Source organism: Hyla sarda, chromosome 4 (assembly GCF_029499605.1).
Source record: "Hyla sarda isolate aHylSar1 chromosome 4, aHylSar1.hap1, whole genome shotgun sequence".
NCBI classification, from domain to species: Eukaryota; Metazoa; Chordata; class Amphibia; order Anura; family Hylidae; genus Hyla; species Hyla sarda.
The window spans coordinates 331074651-331088547 of record NC_079192.1 but is presented as its reverse complement, the minus strand read 5'-3'; the positions used below and the strand labels follow the sequence as shown (position 1 = coordinate 331088547).

Genomic DNA, 13897 nt, shown 5'->3' with positions numbered 1-13897 from the left:
CACCTGGAAATGTGAAGCTTGCGGAGAAAGGTGGGGCTGAGCGGTGATGGAGAGATTGTGGTTGAAGGACCTGTGATGTGGAAGGACCTGTGATGTGGGTGTATTGGGCGAAAATGGTGTATTCGGTCACGAGCAAGCTGGATCGACGCACTCACCAGGAGATGCTGAGCGAAGCATGTGGAATAAGTTACCAGAAGTCCCATAGACTTGCATTGGACTTAAGACATTAACGCTGTTAGGCTATGTTCAGACGGGAGAATGTCCGCATGGAGCAGAGCGCTGGTAGAACATGCAGATGCCAGGACCGCTCGGAAATGCACCATCTCATATGCCACATTGCATTTCCATGCAGAAATGTCTATTCTTTCTGTGGCCTCCGTAATTGGGAGATGTTTTTGCTGCGGAAATTTTGCCATTTGCGCAGCGCAGCAAAATCCCATTGATATCGAAATCTCCACATTAGAATTCCGCACAGAAATTCCATCGTGTGAACATAGCCTTAGGGTTAATATTTTTAGTTGACATATAAGTAACATGTACCAAGTTTAATCAAAATATCTCCAGCACTTTTAAAGTGATGCTGGAACATAGATACACGCATTGAGTTATTATTACTGGATTGGGTCAGCCCTAACCCTGACTCCAGATCTTATAGACAGAGCTCCATTCATCGCATCAGACAGCATTTTTTTGGAATATTTAGTTCCAGGTTTAAAAAGACAGAAAAATGGTCAGTGGCAAACGCTAGGTCATAAAAAGAATTTAATCAGAGTTCGCTAACAGGAGGCAGTGACACGCGGTATTAATTCTACAGACTGGATTATGTGCCATGACTGGTGGACAGGTGAAGGCCGACTAGAGCCTGGACACTACTTGGCTGTAGCTCGGGGGATCGGGGGATTACACGTGTGAACATCGCACAGATCATTTTATTCTAGGTCTTTTAGATTCCATACAAACATTTTTATAGGATGGCATGATAGGTCTGGCCAAAATATAACCTTCTGTGTATCCCCTACAATGCCCCCCGTGGTAAAATAGTAGTTAGCTCTCATCTAGATAGAAAAGAATGAATAATCCAGGCAAGAAAGGGGCGGTACATGACACAATCATAGGTCTTCTATGAAATAAAAAGCCGTCGTCGCTCTAGAACAGGTCTGCTAGGACCGGATAGGAGATTATAGGTCTGGTAGTGCTACAGTACTACTTCACGCAAAACATATTTTAACCAAAATGCTCATACAAAGCATAAATATCACATTATGGATTACAATCCAATATACATACTATTATAACTGGATCATGGTTTGATTTAGTAGGGCTGCTCAGAAAAGAATACTTGGCATTTTTGTATGCAAGATGAGACTTCAGGATTTCTCATTACTCCACAGAAAATGCATGAAGCACGTTCTTCAGTAAGCCTCTTCTCACATGACTCAAACTCATATGACTATATAATAGACACTTCCTCCACTCCTTAGTACTACTGATGCTATATAGCTGGGTTCCCCTTTCAGGCAGGCACTTAGTGAGTGATACTGAAGAGGTTGTGCAATATAGATCACATAGAGAGGACAAAAACTGCAGCTGTCAACAGTAAGTTTCATCTATGTGAAGCGATGCCGTCCATGAGTTACTATTCTGCAACAGGGTGGAGTATGTGCAAGGCAGTCATATGATCGCAGTCCGTGAACTAGAACTGCAATTTATCTCTGACCTAAAAGTTCTGGCTAAGCTCAGCAGGCATGTGACAGGCACCGCATTGATTCTGCTGGCTACAAGAGAGTATTACATACAAAACCACACACTCCACAACAACACACACGATCACTTATCCACACATGTAATCCATCCTTCAGCTCCCCCTCTGGTCATGGGAGAGAAGGACAAGACAAGATGGATCCTAACCTGTCAGATCCATTCCCAGGAATACCAATGGTGCCTGGCAGCCACTCTTCTTGTATGTAGGCTGATCATCGTGATCATATTGATGGAGAAGTCAATAAGTTATTAATAAGATGACAGCTTCTGAATCTGTGCTGCCAGTTTAACTACTTAGCAACAGTCTACTTTTTCAGCTTTTGAGGAAGTTGCAGACAAGCAACGGAACGCGTGGGGTCTTTAGGGGGGCACCTGCCTGTGTCATCTTATCATACCTTTGCTACATGAGAATACAGGTTGTATATGGGCTGTTGAGATGAATATAGTACTATGTGGCAGCTTATGTGTATATCACAGTGACGTTATTGATGTATTGTAATAGGCAGGTGCCCTGGGTGGGGTTCCCTTGTTGAGGGGGCTCACTCCGTTTTGTGCTTTAGCTGCTTTTGGCCTTTTTAAGTGTTTTTAATGATCCTGTCAGTCTTTTTGATATATGTATTAATAAAGAGAACATTTTGATATTTACCTTACATGGGTGTGCGCTGTTTTACGTGTTTCTTTTTCTTTTGGATATTGTGTTACATTTGATACGTATTGCAGCACCCCTTTTCTAATTGATGTTGCTGAGCCCGCTCATATTTTAGTGGTTACTGCCACGCCCCTCGTGAAGTCATGCATTTTTCTCATATTTTATTTACATACCCCTTTATCGCTTCCTTCCTCCACGCCCCCTCCCATAGACTTGCATTGAGGGGGCAGGGCGTGACATTGTGAGGGGGCGGGGCTATGACGTCACAAGCTCCCGGCGCCGGCTCCAGCATCGGGACAGTTTGTTCCAAACGCTGAGCAGCGGAGTACCCCTTCAACATTATTGTATGAATCAAACATTTATTATTTTTACATACAACAGGAAAAAACATAAAAAACAACCATTTGATGTTGTGTGCCAGAGAGTTGGATGTTTTGCTTATGAGAATATACTTTTAAGGATAGCCTAAATTAACTCCACTAATGTCCTGACAAGGTCCCAAGGTGCTATCTTCTACTACCACCAGGTTCACACAGCAATTCGTTTCACGGCCACATGATCCTTAGTGTGGAATAGTTGAAGTCAGGCAGGGCAGCAGTCAGCATATTCAGGATACCATATGTCAGCGACTTCCAAACTACAAATCAACATTAAAATGTGAAGCCCTGGCAAGAAGTGATGGCCCTGGGTTTTTATATAAATATTCTGGCTTCTGACTGGGAATGATATATGTAGAATCAGGTGCAGATCACATAAACGCCAATATGATTGACTGGTGTTTACAGCAGTAACCAATCAACCGAAACATCCATGAAAGCTGCCAAAAATGACAATTCCTTTTAGGGGCTTATGCAGATGGTGCGGATGGAAGCAATAATCAACCTAATAAAAAAAGGATTCCCAATAAGGACCATGGAATAACCTGCATAAAAATATTTGGGCTGGAGGCGGAGATAATTGAATTGTGTCAGTATGCAGGAAATAGCTGATCCAGGAAAATATCATCAGTGGCAATCGGGTGGTAGAACCAGGGAGTGCTATTGGCCGTTCTGATCAATGGTGTAACTTTAATATACTGCTCATATGTCAGATGTTTTTGTCTATATACTCTATTAACTAGAACTGGTTAAAGACATAGAAGGAGATTTATCAAGCTCTGTAGATTTTTTTTTAGCGTAATCCAAAGCACATTTCTGAAATCTGTTTTTTTTTTTTTTACTTTGCAGTGGTCATGTATTTATTAAGAAAAAAAGTTGCATCTCCATTTAAAAGTCGCATATGTATTCCAGGTCCAACCTGGCTTACAGAAAGTACATATGTCTGCAGAAAAGGACATTCACACCCACTTTAACAACTGTTCTTGTTCTGCATCATGATACATAGCTACTACATTAATGTTAATTATAGAAAAAGTTTATTATTTAACTAATAACTCACTAATATTAGTTTATTGTCTAACTTAATAACTATTAATTGTAAGGTTGAAAATACTCACTGCCCACCTTGTTAATTTTAGGACACGTACATGCTGGCGTACCCACTAAATTTTAAAATTATTGTTGTGTTAAAATAGAAAAAGGCACAAAATAATTGTGTAAGAATTTTTACAGACTACGTAATAATAGTTTTCGATGGGAAGACAGTCAGTATGCATAATAATGATGGAACTGAAAATATGTCACATTCATGCTATATCCCAGTCCTCTGAAGAAGCCATTGTTATGGTGAGACATGTTGGGGGAGGGGGGGGGGGGGAGGTGACTTGGATGTGGCATTCCAACTGTTTTCATTGATCAGGAGCCACATGATGTAAGTTGTTGGAATTCCGGATACCAACACATTATAATTAGCATGTGTGTGTGATCTGCACCAATCAATCGGCGATACCCAAGTCATTACAACTACTGTCCAGCTTGTTTTTAATAACCTTTTTGCTGCTCATCTATACACATATAGTTTTAGGGTAGAGTAACATGTAGCACATATTTCACGCTGCAGATGCGCAACGGCAATCACTAGAGCCAGCTCCCTGCTGTGGCCGAGTAGCCCTGTGTGTCTGCTCGTAGCAGTTGTGCAGCAGTATATCCGCTGCTACAAGCAGACACACAGGGCTACCCAGCCACAGCCGGGAGCTCCCGCTAGTGACTGGCGTCAGTGTATCCGCAGCGTGAAATACAGAGCTGATGCGCTAGGTGTGACCCTACCCTTAAAGAGATTAAATAAAATGTAAGTTTTAGAATACACCTGTGTATCTATCCAAGTGATGGATACCTATTGGCTTCACAGGAAATCTGGTGTGGATTAGAAGGTGATCCTCTAAAAGAGGTGTTCTTTGGAGAGGCGTTACATAACATGTTTTATATTTTATTCTTTCCAAGGTGGCAGTAATTGTGCAGGGCACATTCCAGGAAGCCTAGCTTGTTTTACTACACAGAGAGGTCTCCGGTATGCAACTGCTGGTTGTGTTCATAATGCATAATGGCCTCAATTATAATGTCTAAGAATAGGGCTGCATGCTTACTATCAAAGGTGGGGTGCAATCTTCTCCTCCACCCCCAACAACAAGCCTTAGTGCAGGAGTGAACATAGTGATAAACAATGCGGAGTGTAATCTACTGACAGTGAATGACTATTTTCTAACAAACACTGTGGTTAGAAAGTTATTGGATTTTCTTATTTGCTCAGTGCTTTTCACATTTGTAAACATCCATAAAAGCCACTTGCTTTTCTCCTCTAAGGGAAATGCAAGAATGTGTACAAATCTCACCTAAGTGATAAAGTATCAAATAAGAGACATGGCATGTGATGGCAATAAACCTGAAGATCCTCTCTTCTGTAACCTACAAGAATATAATCATATATATACATATAATAGAAGCAACTCACCGACACCGACAGATCTTCTGTCTTGCGTTTGGCACTAGAGTCAAACAAGACATTCCGTCCTCTCTTCTCACAGTCCTGGTAGACGACCAGGCGGATCTGGCTTGGGTCAAATTCATATGATGGCCAGCTATAAAAGAAAGGAACAACAAAATTACATTTAGATTTTAAATTACATTTAGAAGAATTTATAGAATATATATATATATATATATATATATATATATATATATATATGTATAAATAATGGACTTTAGGTTTTTAGATACCTGCTAAAATTGCATTAAAGGGGTACTCCACTGGAACATTTAGTTCCGAAAGCTGTTTTCGCGCTGCAGGGGTCGGTCACGCCCCTCATGACATCACAGCCACGCCCCCTCAATGCAAGTCTATGGGAGGGGGCGTTACGCCCCCTCCCATAGACTTGCATTGAGGGGGCGTGGCCAGTGGAATACACCTTTAAGTAGTGATCCCAGTACCTACCAATGCCTTTGAATGAGAACCACAACTAACCCAATAGATGGCAAACTCAAGGGACAATGCAACTTACAAAAGCTACCCAATGGATCATTTTATTGTCGTTCACAAGACCATGTTACATATTTGAAGCAAATGACCACATGCACAAACCTGATACAACCGGAAGTCATTTGTGATAAACATTTACCAATCCTATTTTCAAATGAAAAAGAAGTCATAAAGCAGATATGAAAGATGCCGATGGAAAAAAACATGTCCTGAAGTCATCATTAAACTCATTTTGTACGATGATGTCCTCAGTTCATGGTCATAAAAGTGGTGGGTGTCATTTACTGCCATAAAGAGAGGACATTGGCATTCAGCATGAGTGTTGTGATACTCCTGTTAAATAAATATCTTAGTTGGAGCCTCAACAAGGTAGAAACCGGTTGACTCCGATCTTGCTCACTTGGCTCATATGACTAACAAGCAACTCTATTTTGAGAGGACATATTCTATACTTATGATTCAATTTTGAGTTAAAAGTAGTAAGGAACGTCGTGAAATAAAGATGAATACTACATAAAGTGCAATTTATATATTGCATCCGTGACGTATAGCTGACACCACAACACCACAAGCAAGTCTAGACCATTGTATATTATAGAGGGCCATGTTTCTTCCACTGTCTTAAAAGGAACTTACTTCAACTCTCCCATAGAAATATATCAAGGGGACGTGTCGGCCATTGCTTTGTACGGGGGTTGTGATGCACCACTTCCGGGGAGAGCGGGAGCCCCGTACAGGAGATTGTGGGGGCCCCAGCAGTCGAACCCCCACGATCTAAAACTTATCTCCTATACTTTTGATAGGGGCTAAGTTTCTCCCCCCCCCCCATGATATATCTCCTTGTTGACATCTGTGTTGGAGGTTGGGGGCTACAACAGAAATAACAATGGAGGTGTGAATAAACCCTAACTCCCAGTCTGTGACTTCTTGTGTGTTTCAATTCCCCTAAATCTAAACTATATGCAGCCTTGGTCCCTTTAACTTAGCAACAAGTGTACAAGCCGCTGCCACTAAAACGTCATTATATTCAGTTTATGTGTCCTTGGTTATTCTGGTTGAGACAAAAAAGGCACTGAAATGATAGCCTAGGGAACAAAGATTTAAAGGGGTACTCCGCCCATAGACATCTTATCCCCCTATCCAAAGGATAGTGGATAAGATGTCTGTTCGCGGGGGTCCCACCGCTGGGAACCTCGCAATCTCTCCTGCAGCCCCCATGATCTGGCGCATAGAGCAAGCTTCGCTCCGTGCCTGATGACTGGTGATGCAGCGGCCTGGGGATTGTGATGTGACGGCCCCGCCCCCTCAATGCAAGTCTATAGGAGGGGGCGTGGCGGCCACCACGACCCCTTCCATAGACTTGCATTAAGAGGGTGGGACATGATGTCACGAGGGGGCGGGGCAGTGACATCACGATCCTCCGACCCCTGCAACGCCAGTCTTCAGGCACGGAGCTCAGGAGAGATTTTGCCTGCGATCAGACATCTTAACCCCTATCCTTTAGATAGGGGATAAGATGTCTGGGGCGAAGCAAAGGGGACCTGTAAGAAAACTTAGTTAATTTTATTAGTTTGTAGCCTTTAGCACCCTGTTTTTTTTTTTTTTTTCTATGTGCTTCACCATTTGTATTGAGAGTTCATGTTAAAATAAATATAAAAATATTGCTCAGTTCATCTTTCATTTGGGCTTAAATGCTGTAAAACATTAAAATATAAAAAAATAAATAAAAAAAAATAAAAAAATAAAAAAACAGGGGGCGCCACAATGGTAAGGCTCACCTCACAGTTTGTTTCCCTGCTCCAGATAACCATTACCCTGCTCTACACTGACTAGGGTCTAGCTGTCTACAGATGGGTGATTCTTCCTTTTGGAGGACACTCTGGTTTGGCGAACATGAGTTAAGTCTTCTCAAGAAGGAAGAAAACTAATTTGCATAAAATGTTTTCCCAATGGCTACCCCCTGAAAAATAGTCTATATGCACTGGGTCTTTTTAGATGGCAATCACTTTCCCTTCCTTGAGCTGCACTTAAAACCATATTCAAAAAAAGTATAATTTCAGCCATTTTTTTTTTTTTCACACTGTGCTAAAGACACTTCTTATGCCCAAATAATGACTGAAATAATGCAAATATAAAGATGACCAGCATGGATTTATAATGATCCACATAGTTACTGACAAAGCCCATTTACTTTAATAAGATTAATTTTAGCTTCCAACAGAATTCTAGACCAGTGATTCCCAACATGGTGACGCAGCGTTCTGAGTGTCGTAAAGTTCCACCAGAAGTGCCACAACAATCCAGTAGGAAAATGCTGATGGCTTTTCCCCCTTTAAATCAGCCAGGGACATGATTTTGGGCAGTATGAGTCATGATTGCTGCTACCGCTTGCAGGTAAGATGGCCTGGGAGCACATTTCTATTGCCAACCCCTACATATATTACTAACGCAACTCTCTCCAACATGCTTAACCATCTTGTGTGGCAGAGATAGCTTTTGGTAATGCATCTGGGTGGGGGTTGGGTATTGGGGAGGGGTTGTCTACCTGCCTACCAACCAACCTACCAAACTTACTACCTGCCTATGAAACTTACAACCTACCTACAACAAGCTTTTAAAAAAGAGGTGTGAAAAAAAAATGGCTGGGATTATACCTACCTACCAAGGGCAAACTTTCAACAAGGGGGTCTTACATATCTACCTACTTAGATCAAACTTCTTACAAGATGGTCCTACCTAAGACACACTTTCTACAAGGGGGTCCTACCGTCCTGCCTGGGACAATATTCCTACAATGACGTCCTACCTAGCTGGGACAAACATCCTACTCCTCCCAAACAGTCCTTCTCCTCCCCATCAACCCACTTACCTACCTAGTAGCAGAATTATTACCGTTTGGGACTCTAAATGTGGGGTGAAAGGGAAGGAGAATGCTTGAAAAATTTGGAGCCTAATCTATTTGTATTGCAGGTTCTGCGGTGAAGAGTGATGGCCTGGCCCAGATAGAGAAGAAACGTGAACAACTCCGATCAGAGACATCACCTGTAAGTCCCTGCATATAGCAGCCCTGTAATCTACATAGCCAACATATATACAGGTATTGTGCACTGCTTATTTTTAGCTATTTGTTGACTTTCTGTGGAAATTATTTTGTAGGGGTGCCCCATATACTATTTTTTCCAAGTGGTGCTCCGAGCAGAAAAAGGTTGGGAAGCACTGTTCTAAACACCAAGAATATCAATATATGCTGAGCTGTTCTTTCTGTTAAAAGTTACAGAAACCCTGACGGGAACCACCAATGCATGAGTGAACAGAGCTACAAAATAAGAAATGGAAAATTCTAAAACAGGCTACAAGACCATCTCTAAGCAGCTTGGTGAGATGTTTACCATAGTTGATGTGATTTTTCACAAATTGAAGGAAAACAAAATAACTGTTAGGGTCTCTTGGTTGGGGGTTTCATGTAAGATCTCACCTCGTGGAGTTTAAAAGATCAGTGAGAACTGTGAAGAATCAGCCTAGAACTACACAGGAGGATCTTGTCAATGATCTCAAGGTAGCTGGGACCATAGTCACGAAAAAAAAACAAATTGATAACACAAAAAAAAAACTATGAAGGACTGAAATCATGCAGGGCCTGCAAGGTCCCCCTGCTCAAGAAATCACATGTACAGGCCCATTTGAAGTATGCCATTGAACCTCTGAATCATTCAACTAAATGGGGTTTTCTGAATATTTTTGTTGTTATTTCATCTTAAAATTTAAATTATCACTGTTAGTTGGAAATATACAAATCATTTTTGCCTTCACTGTTAATAGTAAAAATAAGAGCAAATTATAACTAATAATTAAGAGACAACAAAAAATAAAATAAAAAAAGAGCTAGAAGAGCAGCTGTGTCTGGAGAATAGTCATTATCTCCTGTGATCATATGATGGCGCTTTATCACAGTCTCTACACATTGGCTCATGGCAATGTGCACTTCTGACTTCTTGGAATTCTTAATAAAACATGCTCTTGGTGCGTGCAGACAAAGCCATGGGGGTGGTTGGGTATCTGTGACTGCATTACTCTGCTTAGAGATACTTCTCTTTGATGGACAAAGTCAAAGACTATATTTAAAGAATCTACGCACTTACTGTATTTATAGATCGTAGCGGCTTATCTACTTTCTCTGCCTGGTAAGTAAATGTTATTCCCTATATGCAGAAACATAGAAGAACACTCTAATAGGTGTTTATTAGGAATGTCACTATGAAATTTACTAAAATAGCAATTTATAATATATATATATATTTTTTTTTACTAGAATTGAATTATTAGGAATTGCCTAGAGATAATAGGAAAGGGTATTCATGTCACAGAGTATTTATAACTAACTTTAGTTACCTGGACTGCATCTTGTGTTGTCTGCAGCGTCACCTTTGCCTGAAATGTCTCGGACAAAAATTACCCAAGGATTGAGAAGCGGTTAAAAATAGCAATAACCTATATTCAACCAAATCAGAACGGCTGGCATGTGACGGACAGAGAGCTGTGGCTTGGACAATACACTATCCATGTTGGGTTTGAAGCAGCAGAGCACCATCCAGATCAGAAGAGCCACCTTGAAAACATCTGCTGCCAGCGACAAAGTCTTTACCTCAGCACCGAGGGCCATTTAAGCAGCTCCGAATGTGGAGTCGGGTTCTTCTTTGATTCGGGTGTATGATGCAGATGCCCACGGACTGTACTAATTAGCAGGGACACAACTGTTTGCCGCCTGTGCCCTGTGCCAGCCCAGCTTCTCTCTTGCTTCTTAAATGAATCTCATGTGTCTTCAACCACCTGACTAGGTTCTCTTGGCAACTGTGACTATGCACCTCCTCAGCCAAAAAGTGTCAGACAGCTCAAAGTGAGGGGAGTGAGGGGGCTGTAAGATGAAGATGCCTTTGCTGTAATTCTGTCCCCGCTGATTCCCCAGCTTCATGGGTGACATTCTTGGGAGCAGCAGGATGCCTGCAGTCAGTGCTGCTGAGTAGTGGCCCAGACAAGTAGAAAAGCAGGCATTGACAGCTGCCATGTGACACGGAGCTGTCAGTACTTGCCACCTGGATCCCAGACACAGCTGCCAACCAATGGGAGCTATGCTTTCTCTTCATTTCAGCCACTCGATAGATAATTCATAGCTAGAAACTGGAGCTAGCAGCCTCAGGCGTCCAATTACTACTAAAACGCATATTTGTTCACTGTATCGATATACAAGCATATTAAGGCCCCGTTACTTAAAATAAATACATGATTATAATAATAACACTAAAATATATATATCCATAGGAAAAGATCGCAGCACACAAAAAAAGTATTTAAAAAAAAAAAAAAATGTGTAGTGTTTATTCCATCCTCTTACAATCAGTGCAACGTTTCCACAGCCTCACGCCGCCTTTCTCCAGAAACGGATTGTAAGAGGATGGAATAAACACTACACCTTTGTGTGCTGCGATCTTTTTGCACCTAACTATTGATAACATTGGAGCAGTGGTGCTGTTCTTCTTGGGACATATATATAATATATAGCTACATTGTAAAAGTCCATTATGTGTACCTACAAATGCCATACACACAAACGAACGCTGATACATAACACTCACACAGCAGGTATAATGAATATACAATGCTTTTATCCCCATTCCCAGCTAAAGGGTACGTTGACATGGGCAGATCTTTTGAGAGTTTTCTGCAATGTAATCCACCGCAGATTACGTTGACTTTAATGGGGTCTGCTGTGGATTTTCCGCTGCGGGTTTTGGCCACTCACAAAAGATCCGCCCATGTGAACATTCCAATGTATGTTTATTTTACATTAAACTTGCTCATAGGTTTAAACTCTTAAAGGGCTACTTCACCCCTAGACATGTTATCCACGATCTCGGTGCCAACGCTTTTGTGACGGTTAGTACACAGCAGTCACGCCTTCTCCCATAGACATGAATGGAGGGGGCGTGGCAGCTGTGATCGCTAGTCATCCGGCACGGAGCGAAGTTCGATCCATGCACTGGATAACTGGGGAGCCGCAGCATAGATCACAATTGGTCCCCCATGATCAGACATCTTATCCCCTATTCAAATGTGCCTAACGTCCACCTGTGTTTTCTGGCCAGACATTCCACACATATTACTTGGTCTTAGGCTACGTTTCCATCAGCGTTGTAGAGCTCGGTTACAACTGCTGATAACGGGACTAGGGTGGGCGCTGTGACACCAGACACCAATGGAACCTGACAGGTCCCATTACGTTTTAATAAGGGCCATCAGATGCCCGTTTTTTTTTTTGTTTTTTTTTTTAGTGGGGGGAAAGAACCTGACATGCAGGAGCTTTTTTTCTATGCTAAAATCTAGTTTTTTCAACAGACTCAGTAAACAGAGCTCCCAATTGAGCTCAGAATGCTGATGTGAACATAGCCTTACAGTTTAATCCTAATAAAGTGATTTAGAAGCAATAAGACAACTGGTCCTTGTTGTCACACAGACCGTCCTAATGCTAAATATAACAGACCTGGCAGTCATGTGCTGCGCTGACCTCTATCCTAGCTTGCCGGAAAAAGAAGAGGAAGTCTTAGATGGCTGTTAAAACTTCTGTAAAACCAAAACCACAAGAGAACAATAATAAACAGGAACTGTAGAAATAGCGTTCCCAACACTTCCTGATCTCAGTTACACACTATGAAGAGTGTTATGGAAGAACAAAGACAACAAAAGTCTGGAAGCTTTTCCGAATTTTCAGAGTTTTTTCAAAGACTCAGTAAAGAAGGATTCCAGGGTTCTATGCCTAGGCACCACAACTGTCTTTAGGTTGAGGGCGGTATTGCAGTTTGGTTCCATTAAAGGGGTACTCCGGTGGAAAACATTTTTTTTCTTCTTTTTTAAATCAACAGGTTCTAGAAAGTTAAACAGATTTGTAATTTACTTCTATTAAAAAGTCTTAAAGGGGTATTCCAGGCCAAAAAACTTTTTTTTTATATATCAACTGGCTCCGGAAAGTTAAACAGATTTGTAAATTACTTCTATTAAAAAATCTTAATCCTTCCAATAGTTATTAGATTCTGAAGTTGAGTTGTTGTTTTCTGTCTAACTGCTCTCTGATGACTCACGTCCCAAGAGCTGTGCAGTTCCTATGGGGATATCCTCCCATAATGCACAGCTCCCGGGACGTGACATCATCATTGAGCAGTTAGACAGAAAACTTCAGAAGCTAATAACTATTGGAAGGATTAAGTTTTTTTTTTTAATAGAAGTAATTTACAAATCTGTTTAACTTTCCGTAGCCAATTGATATATATAAAAAGGTTTTGCCTGGAATACCCCTTTAATCCTTTCTGTACTTCTCAGCTGCTGTAAGATCCAGAGGAAGTTGAGTTCTTTGTTGTTGTTCTTTTCAGTCTGACCACAGTGATCTCTGCTGACACCTCTGTCCATAACAGGAACTGTCCAGTGCAGGAGAGGTTTGCTATACCCAATAAAAAGATTGTAAAACAAAACAGTTCCTGACAAGGACAGAGGTGTCAGCAGAGAGCACTGTGGTCAGACAGAAAAGAACTATACAACTTCTTGTGGAGAATACAGCAGCTGCTTAGTACTGGAAGGATTAAGATTTTTTAATACAAGTAATTTACAAATCTGCGTAACTTTCCGACACCAGTTGATTTGAAAAAAAAAAATTTGTTTTCCAGCAATAGAAAAATATTGTTAATTTCTTCCAGAAACAGCACCACACATGTCTGCAGGTTGTGTGTGGTAATGCAACTTAGCTTTATTTAGTTGTATGAAACTGAGCCGCAATACCACATACAAGCTCCAAACATTGTGGTGCAGTTTTTGAAGAAATCAGCTGGGTTTTTTTTTAAGCTGGATAACTCATTTAGGGTAGGATCACGCGTAGCGCATCCGCAGGATATTTCAAGCTGCGATATTTCTGCTATAAGCAGACACACAGGGCTACCCCATCGCAGCCCTGTGTGCAGTAAGGTTTGGAGGTGGGCCTATGCGTCACAGTCATGCCCGCGCTGGGCCTGCTTATAGCAGAATCCGCAGCGTATT

The 13897-nt window shown here is 41.4% G+C and overlaps 1 protein-coding gene across 3 annotated transcripts in view; it reads right to left on the bottom strand.

The window, feature by feature from the left end:
• The window catches only part of FNIP1 (folliculin interacting protein 1), a 100374-nt gene that overhangs the window by 44921 nt on the left and 41556 nt on the right, over positions 1-13897 (bottom strand). For 2 of the 3 annotated variants that reach the window (XM_056575078.1, XM_056575080.1), the window contains exon 2: positions 5297-5423. In XM_056575078.1, the coding sequence (XP_056431053.1) occupies positions 5297-5423 (127 nt within the window). Of the gene's footprint in view, positions 1-5296; positions 5424-10210; positions 10340-13897 lie in introns of those variants that run through there. The other variant, XM_056575079.1, reaches the window with a different exon arrangement.